The following is a 26,472-nucleotide window of genomic DNA, read 5'->3' on the forward strand; positions in this document are numbered from 1 at the left end:
CCTAGCTCTACCCCCGTCGATGTCCAACCTCCATGATGTATTTCACGTATCGATGCTACGGAAATACATATCTGATCCTTCACATGTACTGCAAGATCAAGAGGTTGAAGTTTCTCCTGACATTAGGTATGAAGAATCAGCCGTCGCAATCCTAGATCGCAAGGAGAAAGTCTTAAGGAATAAGACTATACCTTTGGTCAAAGTACTTTGGAAGAGTCACTCTACAGAAGAAGCTACTTGGGAGCTTGAGAGCGAAATGCAAAAGAAATACCCTTCCTTGTTCTAAGTTTCGAGGACGAAACTCTTTTAAGGGGGTAGGGATTGTAATGTATAAACTTTTGTAACCGCTCGACTTGTGAATTTGAATAAAATGGACGAGTTTTAATTCAAATTCTTGTTGCATATGAGACGTCCTTAAATTTTAAATATCTTGGAATATGATAATATTTAAGGTCGATGAAATTTCGGAATGAGAATATTCGAGTAATCCAATATTATTATTCGAAACATACTCGGAGATTTAAAAAAAAATCTCAAGAGTAAAGAATGAATTCCGAAATCCCTTAAATATATTCAAAATAACGAGAAATAATAATAATTTTCTCGGTTATTTTTCAAGATTATTTTTAATTAATTAAGGACAGGATTGTGAGAGTTTATTTTGAAAGGACTTATATGCAATATTTTGAAGGACGAAAGTGAAAGAAAAAGAGAAGCTGGGGTTGATTTGAGAGAGTTGTGGCAGGAGGGGATTGGTCCACGTATGCACGCGTGGCAATAAATGAGGGTGCCACATGGCCACTTTCTCCTCAAATCCTTGCCACCTCACCCTTCTCTCTCTCTTCTCTATTTTCTTCTTCTTCTCCCTTGCTTCACTCGGCCGAAACCCACACACGAGCAAACCAGGACAAGCGAAAAAAAAAAGAAAAGGAAAAACTCTCGGCCGCTCCTCTGCTCATCGCCGACAACCATCATCACCGCCATCACCCTCGTTCTTCTTCTTTTCTTCTTTCTTCCTCTCCTTCGCGCGCCATCACCCAGCACCGAGCTCCACCGCGCGCTCCGGCCCGAGGAAGAACAGCACCGCCGAGCCCCGACGTCGCCACCGCCACCTCTCACTCGCCTTCCTCTCTCTTCCTCTCCTTCGCGCGTCACCGACCGCTGAGCCACCGCGCGCGCGTAGACCGAGCGACACACCGCCGCCGCGAGCTCGCCGTGACCGCCGCCGAGGAAGTAGACGCCGGGAACACACAATCGAGCGACGAGGACACCGAATTCGTGAGAATCTCGGTAAGAACAAGCTAAACCAAATTGATTTCTTTTTCTGAGAAATTAGGGTTTGAGATTCCAAATTGGGGATTTTCGAATCCGAGTTGATTTCGGTTAAATTGATTGGTTTTATTTGTTCATTAGACTCGATTAATGATGTTTGTGACTTGAATTTGAAGATTGGTTTCGGATTTCTTGTTTTGGACTCAATTTATCCGAAAATGTTGAACTAGGGTTTGAATTGGGGGTTTTTGATTTCGGGTTCGATTTCAGTGCAATTGCTCGGTTTGTTATGTTGTCTGAGCTTGATTATACCTGTGTTTGAGGCTGTGATGATGATGATATTGAGATGTTGAATTGTTTGGTTGAGTATGTTGTTTGGCCGTGTGGTTTTCTTGGCCGTGGGTTGTGATGATGTTGTCTTTGAGTGCTAGTTGGCCGTGTGGCTTGTTTTGGTTTTTTTGGTTGGTCTGTTTTGTGGATGATATCTCTGAGCCTCGGTTTGATATGTTGGGATCGTTGTTGTGTTAGGACGGTTCCGGTTAATTGGATTTGTGTTGAGTTCGTTTGATTGGATTATGGGTTCGGGTTTTGAGTTATGTGATATCGGAATTTGGTTTTAAGATGTTAACTCGTCGTTGGGTTCCAGGTTTGATTTACAGACGTTGACGGACGGACGGGAACCAGACGAGTCGAGAGCGTTGAGATTAGCCTCTGAAGATCTCAAGTTGATAGAGTTATCGAAATAAAGCTCGATTAACTCGTGAGTTTTAAATCGCTTACAGCGTTTAAATACTCTTATATATGTACTTTCAGTATTTAAATAAATAATTTAGAATTATTTATTTAATAATGTTTATGAATTTAATTTAATTATTCATTTGGAATTCTCGGTTATTTTTAATTTCGGATTATTTGATTTATTTAAGACTCGTGATTACTCGTTGAACGTTATCTCGTATCACTCTCGATATGGGATACGCGAGTCTTGAATAAACCTCCGAAAAACCGGGGAATAATAAATTAAATTCTCGAATTCCGAACCGACTCTAATCCCGACAACGAACCCTATTATCTTTAAGTAAACTCGAATCCAATAACTAATGGATGTTCAACTCCGGATGCTAGTTCTTCCGACGTTTCGACAAGCGCCAGGTGCCTCAAGGAACGTGTGAAGCAAGACGTCTTCAGGACTTGTCAAGCGTTCTATCGAACAATTCCGGGTAAGTGTGGAGACATAAGTCAACTACTTACCAAGGGTATAATCCTGTTTGTTTGTGCATATGCTTGCTAGTAAACAAGAGTAGGTAAAAGCCTAAAAATGAATAAACTCGAAAGTTAAAGCTTCGGCCACTCTTGCTTGAAAACTTAGCTCGGGTTCGCCCGTTAGGTTCAAACGCTAACTTGAACCAGCCTTGTTTGCTTTGTGTGTGGTTAGACTTCTCTTCTAACTCTAGGAAGTAGGTTAGAATCGAGAGGACGGAAGAGCGATAAACTCTCAAATTCAATCGAGAGTAGAGAGTTCGAAAGTCACATTTCGAGCTTTCAACCTAAAACACTAAACGAGCTTCAAAGGGAAACAATAATTTCTTTCGGGGTTTATCCCGTCACGCTCTTCCGTATATAAGTTTAACGTGTACGCTGCTAGCTGCAGTGTACCCAAACTTTAAACTCGTGTCGGTGGTACTCACAAGTCCCTGACTTGTGCTTGGCGGGCCATGTCGGTCCGTGCGCCGAGTACTCGAAGCAATGGATGATGGTCGCGCATCGCGAGCTCCTTGCTTGCTGGAAGACTCACCGGAAGCTGCCTTGAGCACACCGGGGCGTAGTGGGTGATGGTCGCGGTTCGCGAGCTCACTATGCCAGAGACCAGTGGCGCTGACGTCATGATGAAGGAAGTACCACTAGTGGATCCCAGACATGTGTTAAAACTTAGATCAGTTGACGACTGCTGCTCGAAGTTGAAAACTGGTCTCTAGTCGGACCAGAGGTTATAGCAGTGTGGAGTGTATAACCTTGCGGGACGGCTAGTATTCTAGGATGCGCGCTCATTAGTCACTTTTAGGTGATAGCTGCATCCTGCATTCTTGTTTGCTTGTTCGCACGTCATATGCTTTGCATTAGCTGCTTTTCTTTCATAAGCTAGACTCCCGCTTGCTGAGTCTTTCGACTCATAGTTTTATGTCCCTTGGTAATGTAGATAAGGGCAAGGCGGCAATGTAGACAACCGAGAAGGAAACTGAGACGGAACGCGTATCTCTTGACCTACAGGCTATGGGTTGTGGCTCGGGAAGTAGACCTCTATAAGTATAATGTTTTGAATAATATCGACTCTTCCTTAAATAATATCCCGTGTATATATGTAAAGTCGGGAGCTTTTATGTACATATGTATGTATGTATAAGGGTCGATATACGACTTCTAGTTTTAAAGAAAAACGAAAAATTTCCCGAGATTTCCGATAACCACTTTTGTTGTAAACGTTTCCGCACTTTTAATAATATCGTATTTCGTATATTATATGTCTTGTAAATTATGTATTTACTTTAAATGTTTTGTTTACATTATATTATTCATATATGATATGCTCCCGCTACGTGATGTTGGTTCCGTCGAGTCGCGGCTTGCGGGCGAGGTGACGACGCTCGCGGGTCGTGACAAAATGCTTTTCATCTCGATGCACGATATTGAACGATCCACTCACAACGCGACATGTGGCACTGAACATCCACGTGTCGCGTTGTGAGTGGATCGTTCAACATCATGATGAATAGCATTGCTCACAAACAAAATCTAACTTCTAAAATAAATAATGAGGTCATACTGTGAGGAAAAAAAAATGGGTCAGTTGAACTTGATCATTGCAGCCCGTCACAATTTCGTTCTTATCTATTGTTGGATAAAGGAGCACTACAATTTCACACATTCCAATATTTTAATCAAAATAAACGTCAAGCGGTGTTTTATATGTAGTGACTTGCGCCAGATAAAAAAAAGTGATAAAGCACATACAAGTTATAACAAAGCTAAATAAAAAAAAAAATTACATTCACCGCTTTAAAAACACGTTCTTTCTTTCCTTCTTCTCTTCTTCTGAAAGTTTCAAATTTTATGCGACACGCTCTGTTGATCTACTGTAAGCTTATAGTTTGTTTATTTCGTTTCCGTTTCTCTTCCTAATCATACGATGTTGCCCACTGAAGTATATTAGCGGCTTGACTGAATGAATTTCATTGAATCTTTTTTATTAAAATTTTCCCAGCTATCTGATGAGCTTATGCCATGAAGTGTTCTAATAAGCAAACAAAAAAAAAAAACAAAAAAAAAATGCTGATTTTCTGTTATTGGTGTTTCCTTTTATCTGAATAAATACATTATTGCCGACAATTAATCCGTTGATTCCCCTAAACTTCGACGTGTTATTTTTTTAAATATGATTTTGAAGTTATTATTGTTGGATGTGCTTTGTAGGTTTAACAGAATTTGGATATTTGAGGTTGAGTTCTAATATCTACATCTACGACTTCGGCTAATTTCATCGGAGAGAAAGGTTCGATTTTTAATGTCATTTTTTAATTTGCTTTTTAATTTAGACGAAATTTTATAAATTTATTTACTATTGAGTCGACTGATTTAATCTTTGACTGTGATCTTCTTAAACCTATTAACTCATAGGCTTTGGAGTTTGGATACTGTTTTTATTTTTTTATTTTTATTTTATTTTTATGTATTACTTAAACTTGGTTTTTATTTTTTTATTTTTATTATTTAAAACCCAATGTTTTGTTCCCCTAACAGTTTTTGGATTTGTTCACCTTTGAATATGTATATTAAATTAAGCATATTTTCACTCATTTTCTTTATTTAGTTTTTTTTTTTAAATGACAATAGCTTTACAAACTTTTTTACACGTTCAGGTACCCACAAGGGATATCTTACACTTGACCAGCTCCAAATATTTGTGTCACTATATAATTCCTTCCTAAACTTGATCATTGGTTATACACCGTTGCTTGCTTCAACGTACAAATACAAGTAAGTCACTTTTCTTCTTCAGAAAAATACTAACATGTAAGACTTTAACTTCATACAGTAAAATTAAATATATGTATTAGAGCTAAAATATATCAGTTCTATTCATGTAGTGCATAGGTATAGAGCGTTTTTATATACATTTTTTTTAATGAGAATGTCATATAGGACTCAAATATATTTAATGGTTCCTTAATAACATGTTATCTTTATTGACATATTATCTGTAGCATAATAAGCTTTTCACTTTGTTTTCTTATGTTTTTACGTTAACCCACTTATTTCGTCAGTGTGCTTAATAAATTACATATAAGTGCATTTTTGTATTTAATTTTTTACTAACTTTTATAAACGTACAAGTACAAGTAAGTCACTTTTCTTCTTCAGAAAAATACTAACATGTAAGACTCTAACTTCATACAGTAAAATTAAATATATGTATTAAAGCTAAAATAGATCAGTTCTATTCATGTAATGCATAGGTATAGAGCGTTTTTGTATACATTTTTTTTTTATGAAAATGTCATATAGGACTCAAATATATTTAATGGTTCCTTAATAACATGTTATCTTTATTGACATATTATCTGTAGCATAATAAGCTTTTCACTTTGTTCTCTTATGTTGTTACGTTAACCCACTTATTTCGTCAGTGTGATTAATAAATTACATATAATTAGTACATTTTTGTATTTCATTTTTTTACTAACTTTTATATCATCGTGTTCTTCTTATTTGTAACAAGTCACGGGTAAAAAACGTGTACACCCATCTTCAAGTCATCATGGTCATCTGAAAAATAAAAAACCCAAAACTGATAATATTAAGATTCATAAGACAACAAATACTGAAATTTCAAATCCTGAACCTTCTACTTCATCACGTCGCAACCTAAGAAGACTATCGTTAATATCTAATATGCAAATAGTATCACCAGAAACACCACCACGACCAAAAACATCACCATCATGGAACACATTGTACTTAGATTTGGGCGACTGTAAATATTGTTGTGAATATTGTGGTGCTTTTTTTTGGTACAGTGAAAGCTCAAATGATAGTGGTTCACCAAAAAACAATTTATGCTGCCATAACGGTAAAGTGAAATTACCTTTATTGAGAGAGAGAGTCCTCCTATATTAGATAATTTACTCAACTTTCATGGTGGACCAGAGAGTGTATATTACAGAAAAAATATACGTACGCTGAACTCAATGTTGGCTTTTACATCTTTTGGAGCAAATATAGATTCAAAAATAAATACTTCTCATGGTCCATATGTTTTCAAAATAAGTGGCCAAGTACATCATCTATTAGGATCTCTACTACCTACTGACGATATGCCTCCAAGATTTGCACAACTATATATACATGACACTGATAACGAAATTCAAAATAGATTATCAACATTTTCGTTCGACGACTCTTCAAGACTTATCACTGAATCTATTATTAGAAAATTGGTTAATATTTTAGACGAAACAAATATATTAGTTAAAACTTTTAGAATGATAAGAGATAGATACAATGAATCAAATATTCCATGTGTGAAACTTCGACTTCTCGGTCGAAGGAATTCAGACTCTAATCAATATGATTTACCAACAACAAATGACATCGGTGGATTAATAGTTGGTGATATTGGAGAATATGAAAAAGGAAAGGATATAATTGTAGAAACAAAATCGAATGATTTACAAAGAATTACTAAATTACATCCGTCATATATGTCGTTGCAATACCCATTATTATTTCCATACGGTGAAGACGGATTTAGACCAGATTTAAAATTGAATACTAATTATTTACAAAAGCAACCGTTACGGAAAAGAATTCCAATGAGAGCTCTTTATTGCTATCAATTACAACAACGCTCAAACTTAAACATTCCTCTACTTAGAAGTGGTCGATTATTTCAGCAATATTTAGTAGATGCATACGCCGCTGTAGAAGAAGACCGATTAGATTTTGTTAGAAAAAATCAAAAAACTTTGAGGTCGGAAATCTATCAAGGTATTCAAGATGCTATCAACAGAGGAGATACTGATGCAAATACTATAGGGAAAAAAATCATTCTTCCATCAAGCCATACTGGAAGCCCTAGATATATGATACAAAATTATCAAGATGCGATGGCCATTTGCAGAGAATATGGAAATCCCGATTTATTTGTAACTTTTACATGTAACCCAAAATGGCCAGAAATCACAAGAGCATTATCTATCATTCCTGGTCAAAGACCGGAAGATAGACCTGACATAATAACAAGAGTATTTAAAATGAAATTAGATCATATACTTACAACTATAAAATCGGGCAATATATTTGGACCAATAAAAGCTGATTTATATGTTGTGGAATTCCAAAAACGAGGACTACCACATTGCCATTTCTTATTCTGGTTACACACTGAAAATAAATTACACGACCCATCACAGATAGATAAAATAATTTCAGCAGAAATACCTGATCCTGATACTGATTTGTTAGCACATAATATAGTCACAGAATTTATGATACACGGGCCATGTGGCCTTGCTAAAACAAATGCCGCATGTATGAAAAATTCAGTATGTTCTAAAATGTTTCCCAAACAAATTAGAAACGAAACAACAATTGATGAAAATGGAATTATTAATTACAAACGTAGAAGCACAAATCTGTATTCAGAAAAAGAACATATCAAATTAGATAATAGATTTGTTGTCCCTTACAATAGAGAATTGTGTCTAAAATTTCATGCTCACATAAATACTGAAGTTTGCACTCAATCAATGCTTATAAAGTATCTATTCAAATATTTAACAAAAGGATCCGACCGTATAAGAGCTGTTTTTCAAGACAATATATGCTCAGACGATTTTACACAAATAAATAACACACAAGTAGATGAAATAAAAAATTATATTAATTGCCGTTACATCACGCCTTACAAAGCCATATGGAGATTATATGAATATCCTATACATCATAGAAGACCTTCTATTCAACGACTGTCAATTCATTTACCACATACACAAAATATTACATATCATTCAAACCAACGGCTTGAAAATATTTTACGCCAGCCTGGAATTCAAAAAACAACTTTAACTGAATGGATGGAAATAAATAAATTAAATGATGATGCTAAAGAGCTAACATATATACAATTTCCAAAGAAGTGGGTGTGGAATAACAAAGATAAAATATGGATTCCGAGACGTTTTGGTCACACAATTGGACGAACGTATTATATTCATCCAAATTCGGGAGAATTATATTATTTAAGATTACTTCTAAATCACAAAAAAGGTGCTACTAGCTTCGAATCTATACAAACAATTGACGGTATCAAATATCCAACATTTCAATCAACGTGTAATGCCCTAGGATTGCTAGGCGATGATAAAGAATGGAATGACTCAATTTTGGAAGCAGCATTTTTCTCAACATCAGACCAACTAAGACAATTATTTACTTTAATTCTATTATTTTGTAATGTAAATGATCCAATCAAATTATTTGAGAAACATTGGAAACTCATGACAGGCGATATTGTATATAAAATTCGTAAATTATTCAGCAATAATAATTTTCAAATACCTGAACATGAATTATACGATTATGTATTATACGAATTAGAAAAAAATTTGAATATAAATTCATCGAGTTTGAAAAACTATAACTTACCATTACCAAAAGCCTCATTACTTGATGATTTAAATAATAAGCTTTTAAGAGATGAGTTGAATTATGATACAAAACAATTAAAAGAAGATAATATACAATTAGTTTCTCAATTAAATGAAGAGCAGAAAAACATATACGACAAAATTTTAAATTCAGTTGCAAACCATAGCCAAAAGTTATTTTTTATTTATGGACATGGCGGTACCGGGAAAACATATTTGTGGAACACTATAATTAGTAAGCTAAGATCAGATAATCGGATTGTTTTAGCTGTTGCATCATCTGGGATAGCATCCTTATTATTACCAAAGGGAAGAACAGCACATTCCAGGTTTAAAATACCGTTATCAGTAGATAAATTCTCTACATGTTACATAAAAAAACAGACACAATTAGCCAAATTAATTGAAAAAACATCTCTTATATTATGAGATGAAGCTCCAATGAATAACAAATATTGTTTTGAAGCTTTAGATAAATCATTACAGGATTTGAAAAATAATTATGACACACCATTTGGAGGAATGACTTTAGTATTAGGCGGCGACTTCCGTCAAATTTTACCTATAATAACATCTGGATCAAAAGAACATATCATTGATGCAACATTGACTAATTCTTATCTATGGCCACATTTTGATATATTAACTCTAACTCAAAATATGAGATTGACACGACACAATATATCAGAAGAAGAGAAAGCAAAAATTACAAAATTTTCCAGATGGATTTTAAACGTTGGTGACGGTACTGTGGAAGGAATCAAAGACTTGGAAAATGAAGATGCCACGTGGATTGAAATACCTGAAAATTTTATATTACATTATGATTCAAACCCAATTGAAACAATTTTTCAGCATGTATATAATAATTTCTTAATTAATTTTAATAATATTGAATATTTAAAACAACGGACAATTGTAGCCCCTAAAAATAAAACTGTAGATCAAATAAATAACTATATCTTATCGTTAGAGCCGACTGAGTCAAAAACTTATTATAGTTATGATACAATTTTGCCATCATATGGAAATATTGAAGAACTAAATCTTTTGTATCCAGAAGACTTTTTAAATACATTGAATTTCAATGGATTACCACCACATGAATTAAATATGAAAATAGGAACACCCATTATGTTATTACGAAATCTAAATCAATCTTTAGGATTATGTAATGGAACCAGACTATTGATCACACAATTGACAAATAGAATAATTGAAGGCCAAATCATTAATTCTGATAATTCAAATGAGAAAGTATATATCCCCAGAATAGAAATGACGATACATGAATCAAAATAGCCTTTTATTTTAAAAAGGAGACAATTCCCTATCAAAATTTCTTATGCAATGACAATAAATAAAAGTCAAGGACAATCTCTTGATAAAATTGGTTTATACATAGAAAATGAAATATTCACTCATGGTCAATTGTACGTAGCTTTGTCTAGAGTTAAATCACCAAATGGGTTGCATATACTAATTCATAAATCCATGAATAAATATCCAAATCATATAAAAAATATTGTATATAAAGAAATTTTGCACAATGCCAAATAGACACACACACACATTTGGATACGTATTACATTCCACATTTGGATACGTATTAGTTTTTTGTATTAAAAAAATAAAGGCAACACTAATCAAATTAATACGGCCATATGTTCATAGCTAGATTTTCAGAAGTGAGGTCAACATACAGTTTATCCGTGGCCGAATGAGAAGTCATGATCTGATAATGAAGATGTAAGTTTATAATATCATTTAAATATTTATATCTTAATTTTTTTCTTAAATGTTACAATAAAAAAAATTGAAGACAATTCATGACTGATATTCTAATTCTTGCCCAACTTGCAGAATAATGGTCAACCCGCCTGTAACAACATAGTGGTGCGGTGATAATACATTTCTACATAGCCTTCCAATACCATGGTACCATTTGGTCTTCATAAATATATAGTAAATTATTATTTTTATTCGAAAACAAAATCCTCTTCTATAGGTTTTTAATAGCTGAAACTCATTTATATGCTAAACAGTCAAATAAAAAATGACATTTGAGAAAACAAATGTAATTATATTTGCAACCATGTTTCGTGAAACTGCAAAAATTTTGATAAAAAATCATATAATGACGAGTATGATTAAAGATTTTGGAATCAATCACTTTAACATTGATACCAATCCTCTAAACCATACACTAGCCAAGTTACATGTTAAAAAATGTCTATATTTTTTTTAACCATTACCAATCAATATATTAATATACATATATGTGTTTTTTAATTGCAGTATTGCGACAGAAATAAGATCAACATATTAAAAGTTGCACTTTAGAAGCTCCAATAAGGTAAATTAATGTATATTGGCTATCTTCTATAGAATTTTATATCTTTTTATTATTATTATTATTATAAACCCATAGTTACAGTTATATAATTAATTTTCAGGTAAATATACTATGTATGACTTAGTATAGTTAAAACACCGAAAACTCGGAGATTAAGAATTACATACTTTTTTTGTCTCTATATATATATATATATATATATATATATATATATATATATATATATATTGTCTTTGCAACATGCTCGGTCTTTATGTTCTTATATATGATTACTACTAGAAATTTTATTGTCTCTGTTTATTAGTTTTTACAAAATTCATTGTGTTACAAAAATTATATAGTTCTATATCATTGCATTGGTCATAACAATTATATAGTTGAATATATACGGTACGTGATAATACGTCGGAAATATTTTTATTCTACTTATTTCTCCATACAAAACATACATTTTTATGTATTTTGAATTTTCATCGGCAATATATAATATGCATTTATTTATAGGTGAAGTATGGCTCATCATATAATGACATGAAGTACGTGATATACTTGCCGTGACTTTTTACGACAGTGGAATTGCTCTTCTTCAACTAAAAATATTACATATGTATGTGTGTGTGTATATATATAGTGTGTGTGTTTGGATACATATACATACCAAACACATATAAATACATTTGTCTACATATTTTTGTAATATTAATTCATAAGCAAGCGATCCAAGAATTATCATCTACAATAAGACTTTTTTCCCTTCAACCTAAATTAAGTCGAATAAGAAACAGCTAATAAATTTCTATTATGGAATATAAAATTATCACCGACGATAACCCGCAACAACGCGCGGGCATCTAACTCGTACATAACTAAAAGGGGGTGCAAAAACACTGTATCATCCACAGTACTTTTCTTTTCCAATCGAAAATGTCCACGTTATGTTCATTTATTGAATGTCACATTGTGGTTAACTTTTCATTCTTTATTAAAATAATGGCTCAGCTGTGTCAAGTAAATTTGTGTATGTGTAACCGCCTTTGACAAGTTATCTGACATACACAAGCAAAAAAAAAAAAACAAAGCCCAAAAGCGGTGTTTACTATCCATATAAGGCGGTGATATATACAATAGCTTAGTCCATTCATCTACATATTTTTTTTTTATGAGAAAAAAAAAACTTGAAGCGGTTAAGTTTGTCATATAGGTTACCGGATCAACATATTCTTCCATAAGTGGCGAATTAAAAAACAAATAAAAAAAGGCCACATAATTCAAATACTTATAAATAAATGCTTCTCACTGACATTCACACACACTTTTCTTATCGTATCAAGTTTTATTTTTCCTCTCTTCTACCCAGAGCCTCTTCCCCTCTTAAGCATTACGTCTCCATTTATTTGATCAAAAAAATATACGTCTCCGTTTACAAAAAAAAAAAGAAAAAAAGAGTTTAAAAAAAGGAAAAAAAAACCTTTATCAATACATACAGCTCTCCGTTGTTGGTGTATTCAATACCTGGTATTATACTCTTCAAAGATATAGGTTATATACGTTTATTTCTGGTTTTTACTCCGTATGCGTTAATGGTGACATCCAATATATTTTATAAGATAACTTCTTTCTTTCGTGCGTAATTTTTTATTTCATTTCAACGCAGACTAACGTTCTAGCCCGACGGTCTCTTATAAGTGCCAACGAAACTCTTTATCATCGTTATCAACGTAAGTCATTTATTGTTCATTTAAAATAAATATATTGGTTGTTTTTGTGTTCTTTTCATAATCGTATAATATAGCAATATATACTTAGAATTTGAATTACTATTGTGCCCAAACATTCTCTTATTTTCACATGCTTTTTATGAGATCTATCCCTTATATGTTGTTATCAATTATTTTAATATTTTTTTCGGCTATCATTTGTTGGGTCTTCCCAAACGTTTACATGGGAGAAAAATAGCAAGCATGTTCTTCTTCTTCTTTCAGTTACGGTTTAAATTTTTAATATGTGCGGGATTCGATTATTAATTAAACAATACTTTTTGCTGGTGGTTCATATTAAGTTAATAATTTCTATTTACTCATAAACTTAGGAGATATTATAATGTGCATATTTAATCGGCATACATATACATATATATAAGTACTCTTTGGTAACTAATAGGCTTTCGCAATCGTAGGTAATGGGTTAATGAGCATATATTTACCTTCGCATATAATAATATATATGATAATGGACATATATTTGGCTGATTTGGAATCCTTTTCGTTGGTGAGTTTACTGTTTTTGATTTTTTAGAAAGCTTTAAATTCTATTATTTTCTTACGGCATCGTAGATACCGTCGTTAATAATATCTTCGCTGTTATTTTATTTTTCCTAGCCTTAATTTTACATGCTATCGTGAACGTTCACTATCATTACAGTTTGTCTTTTTTTTTTTTTTTTTTTTTTTTTTTTTTTTGCTTAAGAGCTACGAAGTCATTTTGTTACATTTGTCTATTTTGTTATGATGGTGGTTTTGAAAATGGTTTATATTTTCAGGTGCACACAAAAATATATATTTTACGCCGAACAAGCATCAGCTGCATATATCATTTCTAAACAAGAGGACTTTACTGGTAATTGGTCTCATAGTAGCTGCTCCAACGGGTACAAGTAAGTCATTTTCTTTCTTAACCACATACATTTACATGATCATTGGTCTTATATTGTTAGTATTGCTTCAAAGTACATGAATATGCCATTCTGATCGTTTTCTGGTCGACATTGCTGCTACATTATTTATGTATTCTAGATTTTGTTTCCGTATTGAATTTTCCTCTTCTTCAATATCATACTAATGAAAAAGAATATAACTATTAACTTTTTTTACGAAATAAGAATACATGTCTATAGAAATAGAAAATAGAAGTACTATAATGACCAACTTATTTGGTGTATATAACTAATCAGCTTGGCTAATAAATTTAATTCTTTTTGTAACTGTTTGTTATATTTGTTTTCTTTTTCTTAGCTGTCGTGAATAATGGGTAGAAAACGTGCAAATCCAAAATCAAGTGATGATGGCCCCACGAAAAATAAACGCCCTAAATCTTATAAGATTAAAAAACATGTTACGACAAGAACTGAGACTTCAAATCTTTATTCTGAAATACCAATTTTACCCCGTCACGCCCAAAGAAGAATATCATTAATTTCTAATATGCAATCAGAATCACCAGAAATAGCATCATCACCAGAAATAACATCGACACTGAATACTTCATATTTAGATTTGGGAGACTGTGAATATTGTTGTGAATATTGTGGTGCCTTATTTTGGTTCAACGAGAGATCAACAGATAGTGGTTTACCAAAATATAATTTATGTTGTCAAAAAGGTAAAGTAAAATTACCACTATTGAAAGATAGTCCTCCTATATTAGATGATTTATTACAATCTAATGGTGGATCAGAAAGTATTTATTATAAGAACAACATACGAACACTAAATTCGATGTTAGCCTTTACATCTTTTGGAGCAAGTGTAGATTCAAACATAAATAATTCTCGCGGTCCATATGTTTTTAAAATAAGTGGCCAGGTACATCATTTATTGGGATCTCTATTACCAATTGATAATAAACCTCCGAGATTTGCACAATTATACATATATGACACAGAAAACGAAATTCAAAATAGACTCTCAACACTTAAATTCGACGACCATTCGAGAATTATTACAGAGTCAATTATCATAAAATTGATTAACATGTTGGATGAAACAAATATATTAGTTCAAACTTTTAGAACAATAAGAGATCGATACAAAGAAACAAATATGCCATGTATGAAACTTCGACTTCTCGGCCGAAGAAATTATGATTCTAATGAATATGATTTACCAACATCAAATGACATTGGTGGATTGATAGTTGGTGATATCGGAGAATATGAAAAAGGAAAGGATATAATAGTTGAAACAAAATCAAATGATCTACAAAGAGTTACTAAGTTACACCCATCATATATGTCGTTACAATATTCATTATTGTTTCCCTATGGTGAAGACGGATTCAGACCTGACTTAAAATTGAATACAGATCATTTGAACAATAAACCTTTACGTAAAAGAGTTCCAATGCGAGCTCTTTATTGCTATCAAATACAACAACGTTCTACTTTAAAAAGTACTCTTTTAAGAAGTGGTAGATTATTTCAACAATATTTAGTTGATGCGTATGCCTCGGTAGAAGAAGATCGATTAGATTTTGTTAGAAAAAATCAAAAAACTTTAAGATCAGAAATCTATCAAGGTATCCAAGATGCTATTCACAGGGGAGATACTGATGCAAACACAATTGGAAAAAAGATCATTCTTCCATCGAGTCATACAGGAAGTCCAAGATATATGGTACAAAATTATCAAGATGCGATGGCAATTTGTAGAGAATATGGAAATCCCGATTTATTTGTAACTTTTACATGTAACCCAAAATGGCCAGAAATTAGAAGAGCGCTATCTATAATCCCTGGCCAAAAACCTGAAGATCGACATGATATAATAGCCAGAGTATTTAAACTTAAATTAGAACAAATACTTTTAACTATTAAATCAGGAACTATATTCGGACCAATAATTGCTGATTTATATGTTGTGGAATTTCAAAAAAGAGGATTACCACATTGTCATTTCTTATTTTGGTTACATCCTGAAAATAAAATACACAATCCATCACAAATTGATAAATTAATTTCAGCAGAAATACCAGACCCAACCTCTGATTTATTGGGATATAATATCGTCACCGAATTTATGATTCATGGGCCATGTGGTCTTGCAAAAACAAATGCTGCATGTATGAAGAATTCGATGTGCTCTAAAATGTTTCCCAAACAAATTAAAAATGAAACAACTATTGATGAAAATGGAATTATTAACTACAAACGGAGAAACACAAATTTTTATTCAGAAAAAGAGCATATCAAATTAGATAATAGATTCGTTGTACCTTATAATAGAGAGTTGTGTCTAAAATTTCATGCTCACATCAATACTGAGGTTTGTACACAATCAATGCTAATAAAATATTTATTTAAATATTTAACAAAAGGACCAGACCGTATAAGAGCAGTTCTTGAAAATAATATATGCTCAGAAAATTTGACAGAAATAAATATTTCTGAAGTTGATGAAATTAAAAATTATATTAATTGTCGTTACATCACACCGTATGAAGCTATATGGAGATTATATGAATATCCTATACATCATAGAAAACCATCTATTCAACGATTATCAATTCATTTACCTCATACACAAAATATTACATATCATTCAAATCAACGTCTTGAAAATATTCTAAAAAAACCTGGAGTTCAAAAAACAACTTTAACTGAATGGATGACGATAAACAAATCAAATGATGAAGCAAAAGAGCTTACATATATACAATTTCCAAAAAAATGGGTTTGGAACAATAAAGATAAAATATGGACTCCGCGACAGTTTGGTCATTCAATTGGACGAACATACTATATTCATCCAAATTCTGGAGAGTTATATTACTTACGATTACTTTTAAATCATAAAAAAGGAGCTACTAGCTTTGAATCTATACGAACAATTAATGATATAACTCATCCAACATTTCAATCGACATGTAATGCGTTAGGATTACTAGGTGATGATAAGGAATGGAATGAGTCGATTTTGGAAGCCGCATTCATCTCAACATCAACTCAATTGAGACAATTATTTATTTTATTACTTTTATTTTGCAATGTAAATGATCCAATAAAATTGTTTAACAAACACTGGAAACTTATGACAGATGATATCATACATAGAATTCAAAAAGTATTTAACAATAGAAACTTCCAAATACCTGAAAATGAATTATATGATTATGTATTATATGAATTAGAGAAATTATTAAATATGAATTCATCAACTTTGAGCAATTATAATTTACCCCTACCAAAAGCATCATTACTTGATGATTTAAATAACAAGCTTTTAAGAGATGAATTAAATTACAATACAGATCAATTAAAAGAAGATAATAAAAAATTAGTTTCCCAGTTAAATGAAGAACAAAAAAATATTTATGAGAAAGTTTTGGATTCGGTTAAACACCACCATCAAAAATTATTTTTTGTGTATGGACATGGAGGGACAGGGAAAACATACCTTTGGAATACTATAATAAGTAAACTGAGATCAAACAACGATATTGTAAAAAACGTCACTTATATTATGGGATGAAGCTCCAATGAATAACAAATATTGTTTTGAAGCTTTAGATAAAACATTACAAGATCTGAGAAATAACTACAACACACCATTTGGAGGAATGACTGTACTATTAGGTGGAGACTTTCGTCAAATTTTACCAATTATAACACATGGATCTAAAGAACATATAATTGACGCAACGCTAACTAATTCTTATCTGTGGCCACATTTTGAAATATTAACTTTAAAACATAATATGCGGCTTACAAGACATAATATATCACAAGAAGAAAAAGAAGAAATTACTCAATTTTCTAAATGGATTTTAAACATTGGCGATGGTATTATAGAAGGAATCAAAGATTCGGAAAATGAAGATGCCACATGGATTGAAATACCAGAAATTTTTTTATTGCATTATGATTCAGACCCAATTCAAATGATTTTTCATTCAATATATACTAAGTTCATGACTAATTTTAATAATATTGATTATTTGAAACAAAGAACAATTGTAGCCCCAAAAAATAAAACTGTTGATCAAATAAATCAATATATTTTATCTTTAGTGCCAACACACTCAAAATGTTACTATAGTTATGATACAATTTTGCCGTCATATGGAAATGTTGAAGAACTAAATCTTTTATATCCAGAGGAATTTCTAAATACATTAAACTTCAACGGAATACCACCACATGAATTAAATTTGAAAATAGGAACGCCTATTATGTTATTGCGAAATTTAAATCAATCTTTAGGACTATGTAATGGGACCCGACTTTTAATCACACAATTAAATAACCGAATTATTGAAGGCCAAATCATTAACTCCGATAACACAACTGAAAAAGTATATATTAAAAAGAAGACAATTTCCTGTCAAAATTTCGTATGCCATGACGATAAATAAAAGTCAAGGACAATCTCTTGATAAAATTGGTTTGTACATAGAAAATGAAATTTTTACTCATGGTCAATTATACGTAGCTTTATCTAGAGTTAAATCACCGAATGGATTGTTTATATTAATTCATAAATGCATGGAGAAATATCCAAATATGATAAAAAAATATTGTTTACAAAGAAATTCTAAGTAGTACTAAATAGCAAAAACCACAATATCATTTTTATTCGTTTCTTATATATCATAAATACTCATGTATTATTGTTGTGACTGTGAACATAACGTGAATACTAATAACATGAAAAAAAAACTAACAACATAATGTAATCACGGGGAAGTTTTCAAGAAGTTGGGTCATCAAAGCTTTACCCCTGCTCGACCTATATGTCACATCTATGTTTCGGGTGATGAAGATATAAGTATATATAACTATTTAAGGTATGAATTATTTTATTCTAAATTACCATTGATTTTTACTTATCATTTTATGAAATATTTTCCCATTTTTTTATATTAATAATTTTATCAAATCATATATGCACCAGTTGGAGCTCAGGATACAAAAAAAACGTATCGCCAAAAAGACAATCAAATCGCAGTGTAAATAAGGAAGTTGAGACTGCCATCTTGCAACAACAACAACAAAATTAATAGGTAATATTGCCTATCGACTACAATTTTTTTTTTAATGCTTATTATCTATATATATATATGTTAATTTTTTTTTTTTTTTTGCAATTTATAGCTTTTCATGGATATAAACGTAATTGGAGTTGTAACCAGCATCCAACAAATACAGTATTAATTGTCAACAACAAACAACATCAAGAAAACGATCAATATGGAACATATCAGGTACATATTACATACCTACATTCATTTGTACTACTTATTGTTACAGCTTTACTTACACTTACAGCAATACAAACTTCTTTTTTCCTATTCAATTCTTATGCAGGGAAAGGAAAATCAGACGTCGTAAATACATTTTCTTCAATGTACATATCTCTTTTATGTCTATATTTATTATTGCCAAAGATCATTATTAAATCTTGGCGTGATTATAAATTAGTTTTTTACCCTATATTTGTTCTTAAACTTTCTTAATTTATAAAGAGTCAAATATTTTAAAATATATTTACTACTTTTAAAATTATCCCGCAGCAACGCGCGGGTACACAAACTCGTAACACGCTAAAGTTAAAAGATGGAAACAAAATGCAGAAAGGGTGTCAAATAACTTAGAAGTGGTTATATTTCTCTTACATGTTTATTTTTGGTTAGTGTAATAGCATTTGGGGTTGTATTCTAAGAAAACAAATTTGCATTATATAGTAATGGCTAATTTGATTATTAGAAGACGTTATGGATGATTTGAACTCACAACTGCTACTTATACACTTAAGACTGTGTGGATGTGTTTATCATTGATTTTGAGTGTGTATTATGTGAAATACTGTTAAATTTAAATATGAAGACAGGTTATATATGTTGGAAATGAGATAGTAGTCTATTTGATTTTGAACACAAACAATACTCTAAAAATTGGAAACTAACTCTTATTAACAGTCTTTAGATATTTATCTTTAGACTTTTGTCAATATTATTATTTATTTTCATTTCTTTTGATCTTCTAAGGTGAAGAGCGATTTGAATGTGACACCGAAAACTGATGATTGAGTATGCAAATAGGTTTTTTTTTTTTTTTTTTTTTTTTTTTTTAGTATGCAAATAGTTCATTGATGTTTTGGACAAGAAACAAGAAAATAGAGCATGTTAACAAGTGGTTTATCATTCAATGAATATATATGAGTCTCTAAATGGATGTATATTTCAAACACTCCAAAGATCTCCCTCAAACAACTACAAACGACAATCTCTTTTGAATGTTGAATGGAAAGGTGTCTAGATGATTTGAGCTAGCTTAGATTCTCTCCAAACATAGCAGGTTTTTTATTTTGAATATATATTTTAATAACGGTTCAACAGTCTAATTGCTGCCAAACCTTTTTACAAATCGTCTTTGGTGTATGTGATCATATTAACGATATTAAAGTTTTCCTCGAAAGAAAGAACGCAAAAAAAAATGAAATCTTCTATTGGTCAAATAAACACCACAGAAAGGGAAAGGAAAAAAAAAAAAAAAAAAAAAACCAATCAATACAAAGTACAAACAAAAGAGTATCTTTAATCGGAACTGACTAACAAATTGGAGTTTTCTTAACAGGCGTTGACCAGGTCAAAACGCACAAGTTTAGTGAAAACAATCACTCAAAAGACACACTTGTGCTTTGTGGTCTTGCAAATAATAATGCAAGTGTTTTGAGGACAGCACAAACCTTTGTTCTTTTCTTTTATTTCCCTTCTTTTCATGCGTGAAGAAGAGTCATCGTTGAGAGAGCTTTTCTCCTCTTTTTCTTTTACCGTAAATGTCAGTCACAAGAGAGAGACTGAAAATTTAAACTAAATATAAGATAGAGCAAAAAGATTCTCTCAAATTCTCATCTTAATACTGTCAATACCACACTTTTCCTCACCTGTCGTTTTCTAAATTCCAAGCCACATTTGTGCTTTCCAAAGTACCGGGTTCTTGATCAAACAAAATGCCCTATGAAAGATGAAGAATTCAAGTACCGAAACCAAAGAGAAATTTACTTATCTATGCACTATATTACTCTAAAACTACTTATCTATGCACTTTTTTTTTCAAGCAAAATATATGGAAGTTAGAGCAACTCCAATGCAAGCAATTAACATTGTGGGTAGTTATGATTATGATAATTGTGTCACTTTCTAACATCATGCCTACACTATTTTTTTGTAATAATAATAAAATTAATGAAATAATAAACACACTACTAGTTTGGATAGAATAAAGCCCACTTCAACCACTTTTTGGTGCTACTACTATTGGAGTGATTTTTATGCAAAGTGCTACAATTGATGATGTGGATGAATAAAAAATAAAAATAAAAAATATTTATTTTGATGTGTAAAAATTTGACAACTTATGTATTGGAGTTGCTCTTATGATTTTTTTTTTATGAATTTTGATGAAATTCAGTGGTATAAAATTCATCAAACAATTGACACTACTACAAATATTGGATTATACAACCCACTTTCTACAACGCTTATGACAAGCGTTGTAGAAACTAGTGATTCTACAACGCTTATGACAAGCGTTGTAGAAACTTGGTGTTTCTACAACGCTTATGGATAAGCGTTGTAGAAACTTGGTGTTTCTACAACGCTTATGGATAAGCGTTGTAGAAACTTGGTGTTTCTACAACGCATATGGTTAAGCGTTGTAGAAACTTGGAGATTCTACAACGCATATAGTTAAGCGTTATAGAAACCTGGTGTTTCAGATTTCCCACAACGCTTTAAAAATCCGTTGTAGAATCCACGCCGCGACGTCATGTGTTTTATGCCGCGGCGAGAACTTACTACAACGCACAGTGAAAGCGTTGTAGAAAAATGTAATCCGCCGCGGCGAAATTCATACCTCGCCGCGGCGGGTGGTTTCTACAACACTTAACAAAAGCGTTGTAGAAACTCGTCGCCGCGGCGAGGTATATATCTCGCCGCGGCGAATATATCTCGCCGCGGCTAGAAATATTCTCCGCCGCGGCGAGATGGATACCGTGGCCAAGCAGTTTTTTAAGAAACTGTCTCGCCGCGGCGAGTTGTTCCTACAACGGTTATAATATCCGTTGTAGGAACACCTCGCCCCTGCCCCGCCTCCACCTCGCCCAGCCCCGCCTCCACCTCGCCTCTCGCTCGCCTCCACCTCGCCCCCTGCCCCCGCCTCCACATCGCCCAGCCCGGCCTCCACCTCGCACAGCCCCGCCTCCACCTCGCCCCTGCCCCGCCTCCACCTCGCCTCTCGCTCGCCACGTCCTCGCCTCCACCTCGCTTCTCGCTTGGCACGTCCTCGCCCAGCCCCGCCTCCACATCGCCTAGCCCCGCCTCCACCTCGCCCAGCCCCGCCTCCACCTCGCCCCTGCCCCGCCTCCACCTCGCCTCTCACTTGCCACGTCCTCGCTTCCACATCGCCCAGCCCGGCCTCGCCTCCACCTCGCCCAGCCCCGCCTCCACCTCGCCCCTCCCCCCTACTCCACCTCGCATCTGCCCCGCCTCCACCTCGCCCCTGTCCCGCCTCCACCTCGCCTCTCGCTCGCCACGTCCTCGCCTCCACCTCGCCATGTCCTCACCCAGCCCCGCCTCCACATCGCCCAGCCCGGCTCCACCTCGCCTCTCGCTCGCCACGTCCTCGCCTCCACATCGCCCAGCCCGGCCTCGCCTCCACCTCGCCCCTGCCCCGCCTCCACCTCGCCCCGCCCCCCCTACTCCACCTCGCCCCTGCCCCGCCTCCACCTCGCCCCGCCAAGGACGTTGGAAACGTGGTACGACATTGCACATTTGGTGAACTAGTTTTGATGCCGTATAACAAAGGTGCGCATTGGATGCACATTTGACCCGTTGAGAAATAAAATCCCAATCGATTTAAATCGATTGATAAAAAGGTAATATTTTGATTTCTTAAATAATTTTTATTATAAATCGTTCTAGATGTTTTTTCTCTTATAATCTCCGTGTTATATAGGGTTCTTGTTGATTTCAAGCTCGAGCATCAAAACGCCCATAGTAACGGGCAATCAACGTACGTCAAGGCTTGGGACGCTCCGAGACAAACGGGAAACACGGAATGCGGGTATTTTGTGATTTCTTATATGCGTGATATAGTCGTAGGAGGTGTAGAAAAATTAGAAAATAAGAAATCCTATACAAAGGAGGATTTAGAGAGAGTTAGGGAAGAATGAGTAAGTTATGTACAAACATTTATTAACTGTGATGATTAGCTAGTTTTTTTTATTGAATTATGGATTGGTTGTAGATGTATATATTAGATTTTGAATGTTTTGAAGATGAGGATATTATTTTTGGTATTGAAGATTATTTTCAGGTGCTGGTATATCGTGTAAAAACAGATTTTGGATTGAAAAAAAAAATACTCTCGCCGCGGAGAAACTATACTTCTCGCCGCGGCAAGTAATTCAAGCCGCGGCGAGAAATATTATTCGCCACGGCGAGAAAAAATACCGAGAGCAGGCAAATTAGAAATCTTAGTCTCGCCGCGGCGAGTTTTTTAAAAAAAATTCACCACCTTCCTACAACGCATAATTATCCGTTGTAGAATCATGTCGCCGCGACTAAGATTTGACGTCGCCGCGGCGAAATTCCCGCCGTGGCGACGTGTAATATTCGCCGCGGCGAGTTGATTCTACAACGGATATAATATCCGTTGTATAAAAATCTCGCCGCGGCGAAAATTATATGTCGCCGCGGCGGGGATTTTTTAATTATTTAGAAATTTCACAATGGATGTATACCGTTGTAGGAGGTTCCACAACGCTTAGATATCCGTTGTAGAAAGTTGGATTCTACAACGGATATTTAAGCGTTGTAGAAACCTCTTGGATTCTACAATGGATATTGAAGCGTTGTAGAAGCCCCTTGGATTCTACAACGGATATTTAAGCGTTGTAGAAGCTTCTACAACGCAGGATTTTACAACGCTTGACAAACGTTGTAGAATCATTCCACAACGGTTTTTAAGCGTTGTAAAATCCTTGTTTTGTTGTAGTGTGAGAAGAAAAAAAAAACAAAAGATTAAATACGATGGTACAATTGCATTTTATCATAGAGAACGAAAAAGAAGTATTATTTTTTCTTAACTTTTGTTTAGATGGATTTCAATTAATACCATTAAATTCCATTAAAAAAAATTGAGAGCAAAATTCAAAATATAGTTGCATATTTCTTGAATTAAAATAAAGTAGGGAAAAAAGGTGTATTTGGAAGTGTTACATTCTAGATATCATCGAAGGGATATCTTTGGCTGCTTGTGTCTACTCTCTCATAAACCAACTTGCACGCTAGATTCAAAGATCTGAACTGTATGCCTCATTATTAACCACGTAAGTTGATCTTCCAATGGTAAATAAATATAAACATGAAAGCTAGAAAACAATGAAGATCATTTGAATATGACGCATTGTTAGTCATTAGTCATTACCCTTCTTGACTTTAATTACAAAACATATGAACTAGAATATTGAACATTCTTAAAATGGTAGGTATAGGTTCAATTATATGTATGTGCATATCAATTTAATGATAGTTCATATAGTAAAAACCAAACGATATTATGATGATATAACAACCTACTAACCTAGTAACAAGGAAGAAAGTAAAACTGCATGCATTTTTGCTTCATATCCAATGAACCCTTTATTAGCTAGGTTCTAACTGTTTTTTTTTTTTTTTTTTCTTTTTTTTATTGTTGTACTTGTAGATTGGTTGATAATGGTAAGATTTATGAGGGTCTTCAAATGTGCCTAGCTAGTCTTTCTTTAGTGAAATGTAAGGGCTTTTGGGACAAAAGTGATGGGGTCCAAAGTTGGAAGGCAACCACCGCAAGAAAAGGATTTTTGGCGCCAAGTTCGTGAAGTTTCTGGAGTCGGCCTTGCTTTGCTTTTGTCTACACTAGCCTATGGTATATATATATATGTATTATATTTAGACCCTATAAAAGCCAAAGGAAAAGAACTCATTACAAATACATTATAGGATGTGATATAAAAGAGGAAAATAGTGAACTTTCAAATTCAAATCCAACGGTCAGTTCACTTTTTTTTTCCTTCTTCTTTGTATTATTAACAAGTATTATGTCCCGGGCGTTGCTCCGAGATATTTAATCTATTTTAATAATATATTATGTAAAAATAAATTAATGATAATAGATCATTGTATGAATAATTGATTATTTTAGATAATTAGCCATTCTGAAATTTAGAATTGCAAAGTAGGCATTGTTTGGATAATTTTGTTAATTAGCCACCAACCATTATTACTCAGCAAAAAGACAATATTATCCTTAATAATATTCCCGCCCATATACACAAAAAATATTAATTGAAATAATAATAATAAATGTTAAAAATAACTACCCATTAATATAAGGCAACAAATCAGTCAATTTATAACAGAAAAAACGCAGATGAAAAAAATTCTTGAATGAACATGTCACGTAATACCAATAATTTACAATAATTGACTATGCATAGTCCAAAAAAATATACTAAAGAAGATGAACATCTATCAATTAACAATAATTAACGAATATTAACTGCGCGAAAACATAGTATTCATAAAAAACCAATTAATTACTAATAGTTATTAACATTGATGAACCCTAAAATGAACAATCACATAAAAATAACTCGAACGCCCACCGCCCCCCATGGCCGCCGTCCCATGGTCATCGCTGAACACTGTGGAACACGGTGGCCGCCGATTCGGATCATGCTGACGTGGTGTTTCACTCTCGCCTGGTGTTTCACTCTCGCCTTTTTTTTTGTCGTCGTTTTCGTCTCCACCGGTCGGATGAGTCTGTGGCGTTCTCATCAATAATTGAGAGAAAGAGAGAATATTATGTTTGAATATAATCTTATCAAATATAACCGGAGAGAGAAGGTGCGAGGAAATATAACCGTATTAAATAAGCTAATTTATGCTTTTAAAAGCAAAAAAATTATTAAAATTGAAGGTTAAAAGTGAGATTTCAGCATGCTTTAAATGATGGCATGTCAGCAAAACGGTTACTTATTAAACTTAACTCAAACGTAGGCTATAATAATATACTCATGTTTTAATAGGCTTAATTGTTAACGATTCTCTTATTTTTATATCGTTAAAATATAGACAACATCACCAAAAATCATACAAAACGAACATAAAATTTTAAGCTTTATCTTGGCTTTATCTCAATGAACATACCATTATACCATTATGATACCCACATAAAGTGAGCATTTCTTAAACCGTTCATTTTATTTTTCATAAATGATTTAGTATAAATTAATAACTTTATTCTTATTTTCTTTTCTTTTTCAGGAAGCTGTGCTCATGCTTCATGTTGCCTTCGCGATAAGGCCGAACCCGGGCTTTTAG

At 33.4% G+C, this 26,472-nt stretch overlaps 1 protein-coding gene and 4 long non-coding RNA genes across 5 annotated transcripts; all 5 read left to right on the plus strand.

The window, feature by feature from the left end:
- The first annotated feature begins 907 nt into the window (after positions 1 to 907).
- Positions 908 to 2,492, plus strand: LOC149385525 (uncharacterized). Its single transcript, XR_016301490.1, has 3 exons — positions 908 to 1,290; positions 1,919 to 2,032; positions 2,398 to 2,492. It is a non-coding gene; the product is annotated as an uncharacterized LOC149385525 (long non-coding RNA).
- Positions 2,493 to 4,292: 1,800 nt separating this feature from the next.
- Positions 4,293 to 5,957, plus strand: LOC149385526 (uncharacterized). The gene is made up of 3 exons (XR_016301488.1): positions 4,293 to 4,405; positions 4,741 to 4,819; positions 5,187 to 5,957. It is a non-coding gene; the product is annotated as an uncharacterized LOC149385526 (long non-coding RNA).
- Positions 5,958 to 10,637: 4,680 nt separating this feature from the next.
- LOC149385527 (uncharacterized) lies at positions 10,638 to 11,939 on the plus strand. Its single transcript, XR_016301214.1, has 4 exons — positions 10,638 to 10,724; positions 10,839 to 10,913; positions 11,274 to 11,331; positions 11,836 to 11,939. It is a non-coding gene; the product is annotated as an uncharacterized LOC149385527 (long non-coding RNA).
- Positions 11,940 to 12,656: 717 nt separating this feature from the next.
- On the plus strand, positions 12,657 to 14,288 carry LOC149385528 (uncharacterized). Its single transcript, XR_016301493.1, has 3 exons — positions 12,657 to 12,846; positions 12,986 to 13,049; positions 13,871 to 14,288. It is a non-coding gene; the product is annotated as an uncharacterized LOC149385528 (long non-coding RNA).
- A 1-nt stretch (position 14,289) lies between these two features.
- LOC149385529 (uncharacterized) lies at positions 14,290 to 26,472 on the plus strand. Its single transcript, XM_089626354.1, has 3 exons — positions 14,290 to 16,167; positions 24,815 to 24,828; positions 26,416 to 26,472. Exons 1-3 carry the CDS (start codon positions 14,355 to 14,357, stop codon positions 26,470 to 26,472), a joined length of 1,884 nt encoding a protein of 627 aa, XP_089482480.1. The 5' UTR covers positions 14,290 to 14,354.

The sequence above is a fragment of the Urtica dioica genome, chromosome 9 (assembly GCF_054948205.1).
Source record: "Urtica dioica subsp. dioica isolate 48M chromosome 9, U.dioica_male_clone48M_v1_H2, whole genome shotgun sequence".
Classification (NCBI taxonomy): Eukaryota; Viridiplantae; Streptophyta; class Magnoliopsida; order Rosales; family Urticaceae; genus Urtica; species Urtica dioica.

Excerpts from the sequence above, each read along its gene's own strand:
- LOC149385529 (XM_089626354.1), top strand. The coding sequence starts at position 14,355 with ATGGGTAGAAAACGTGCAAATCCAAAATCAAGTGATGATGGCCCCACG.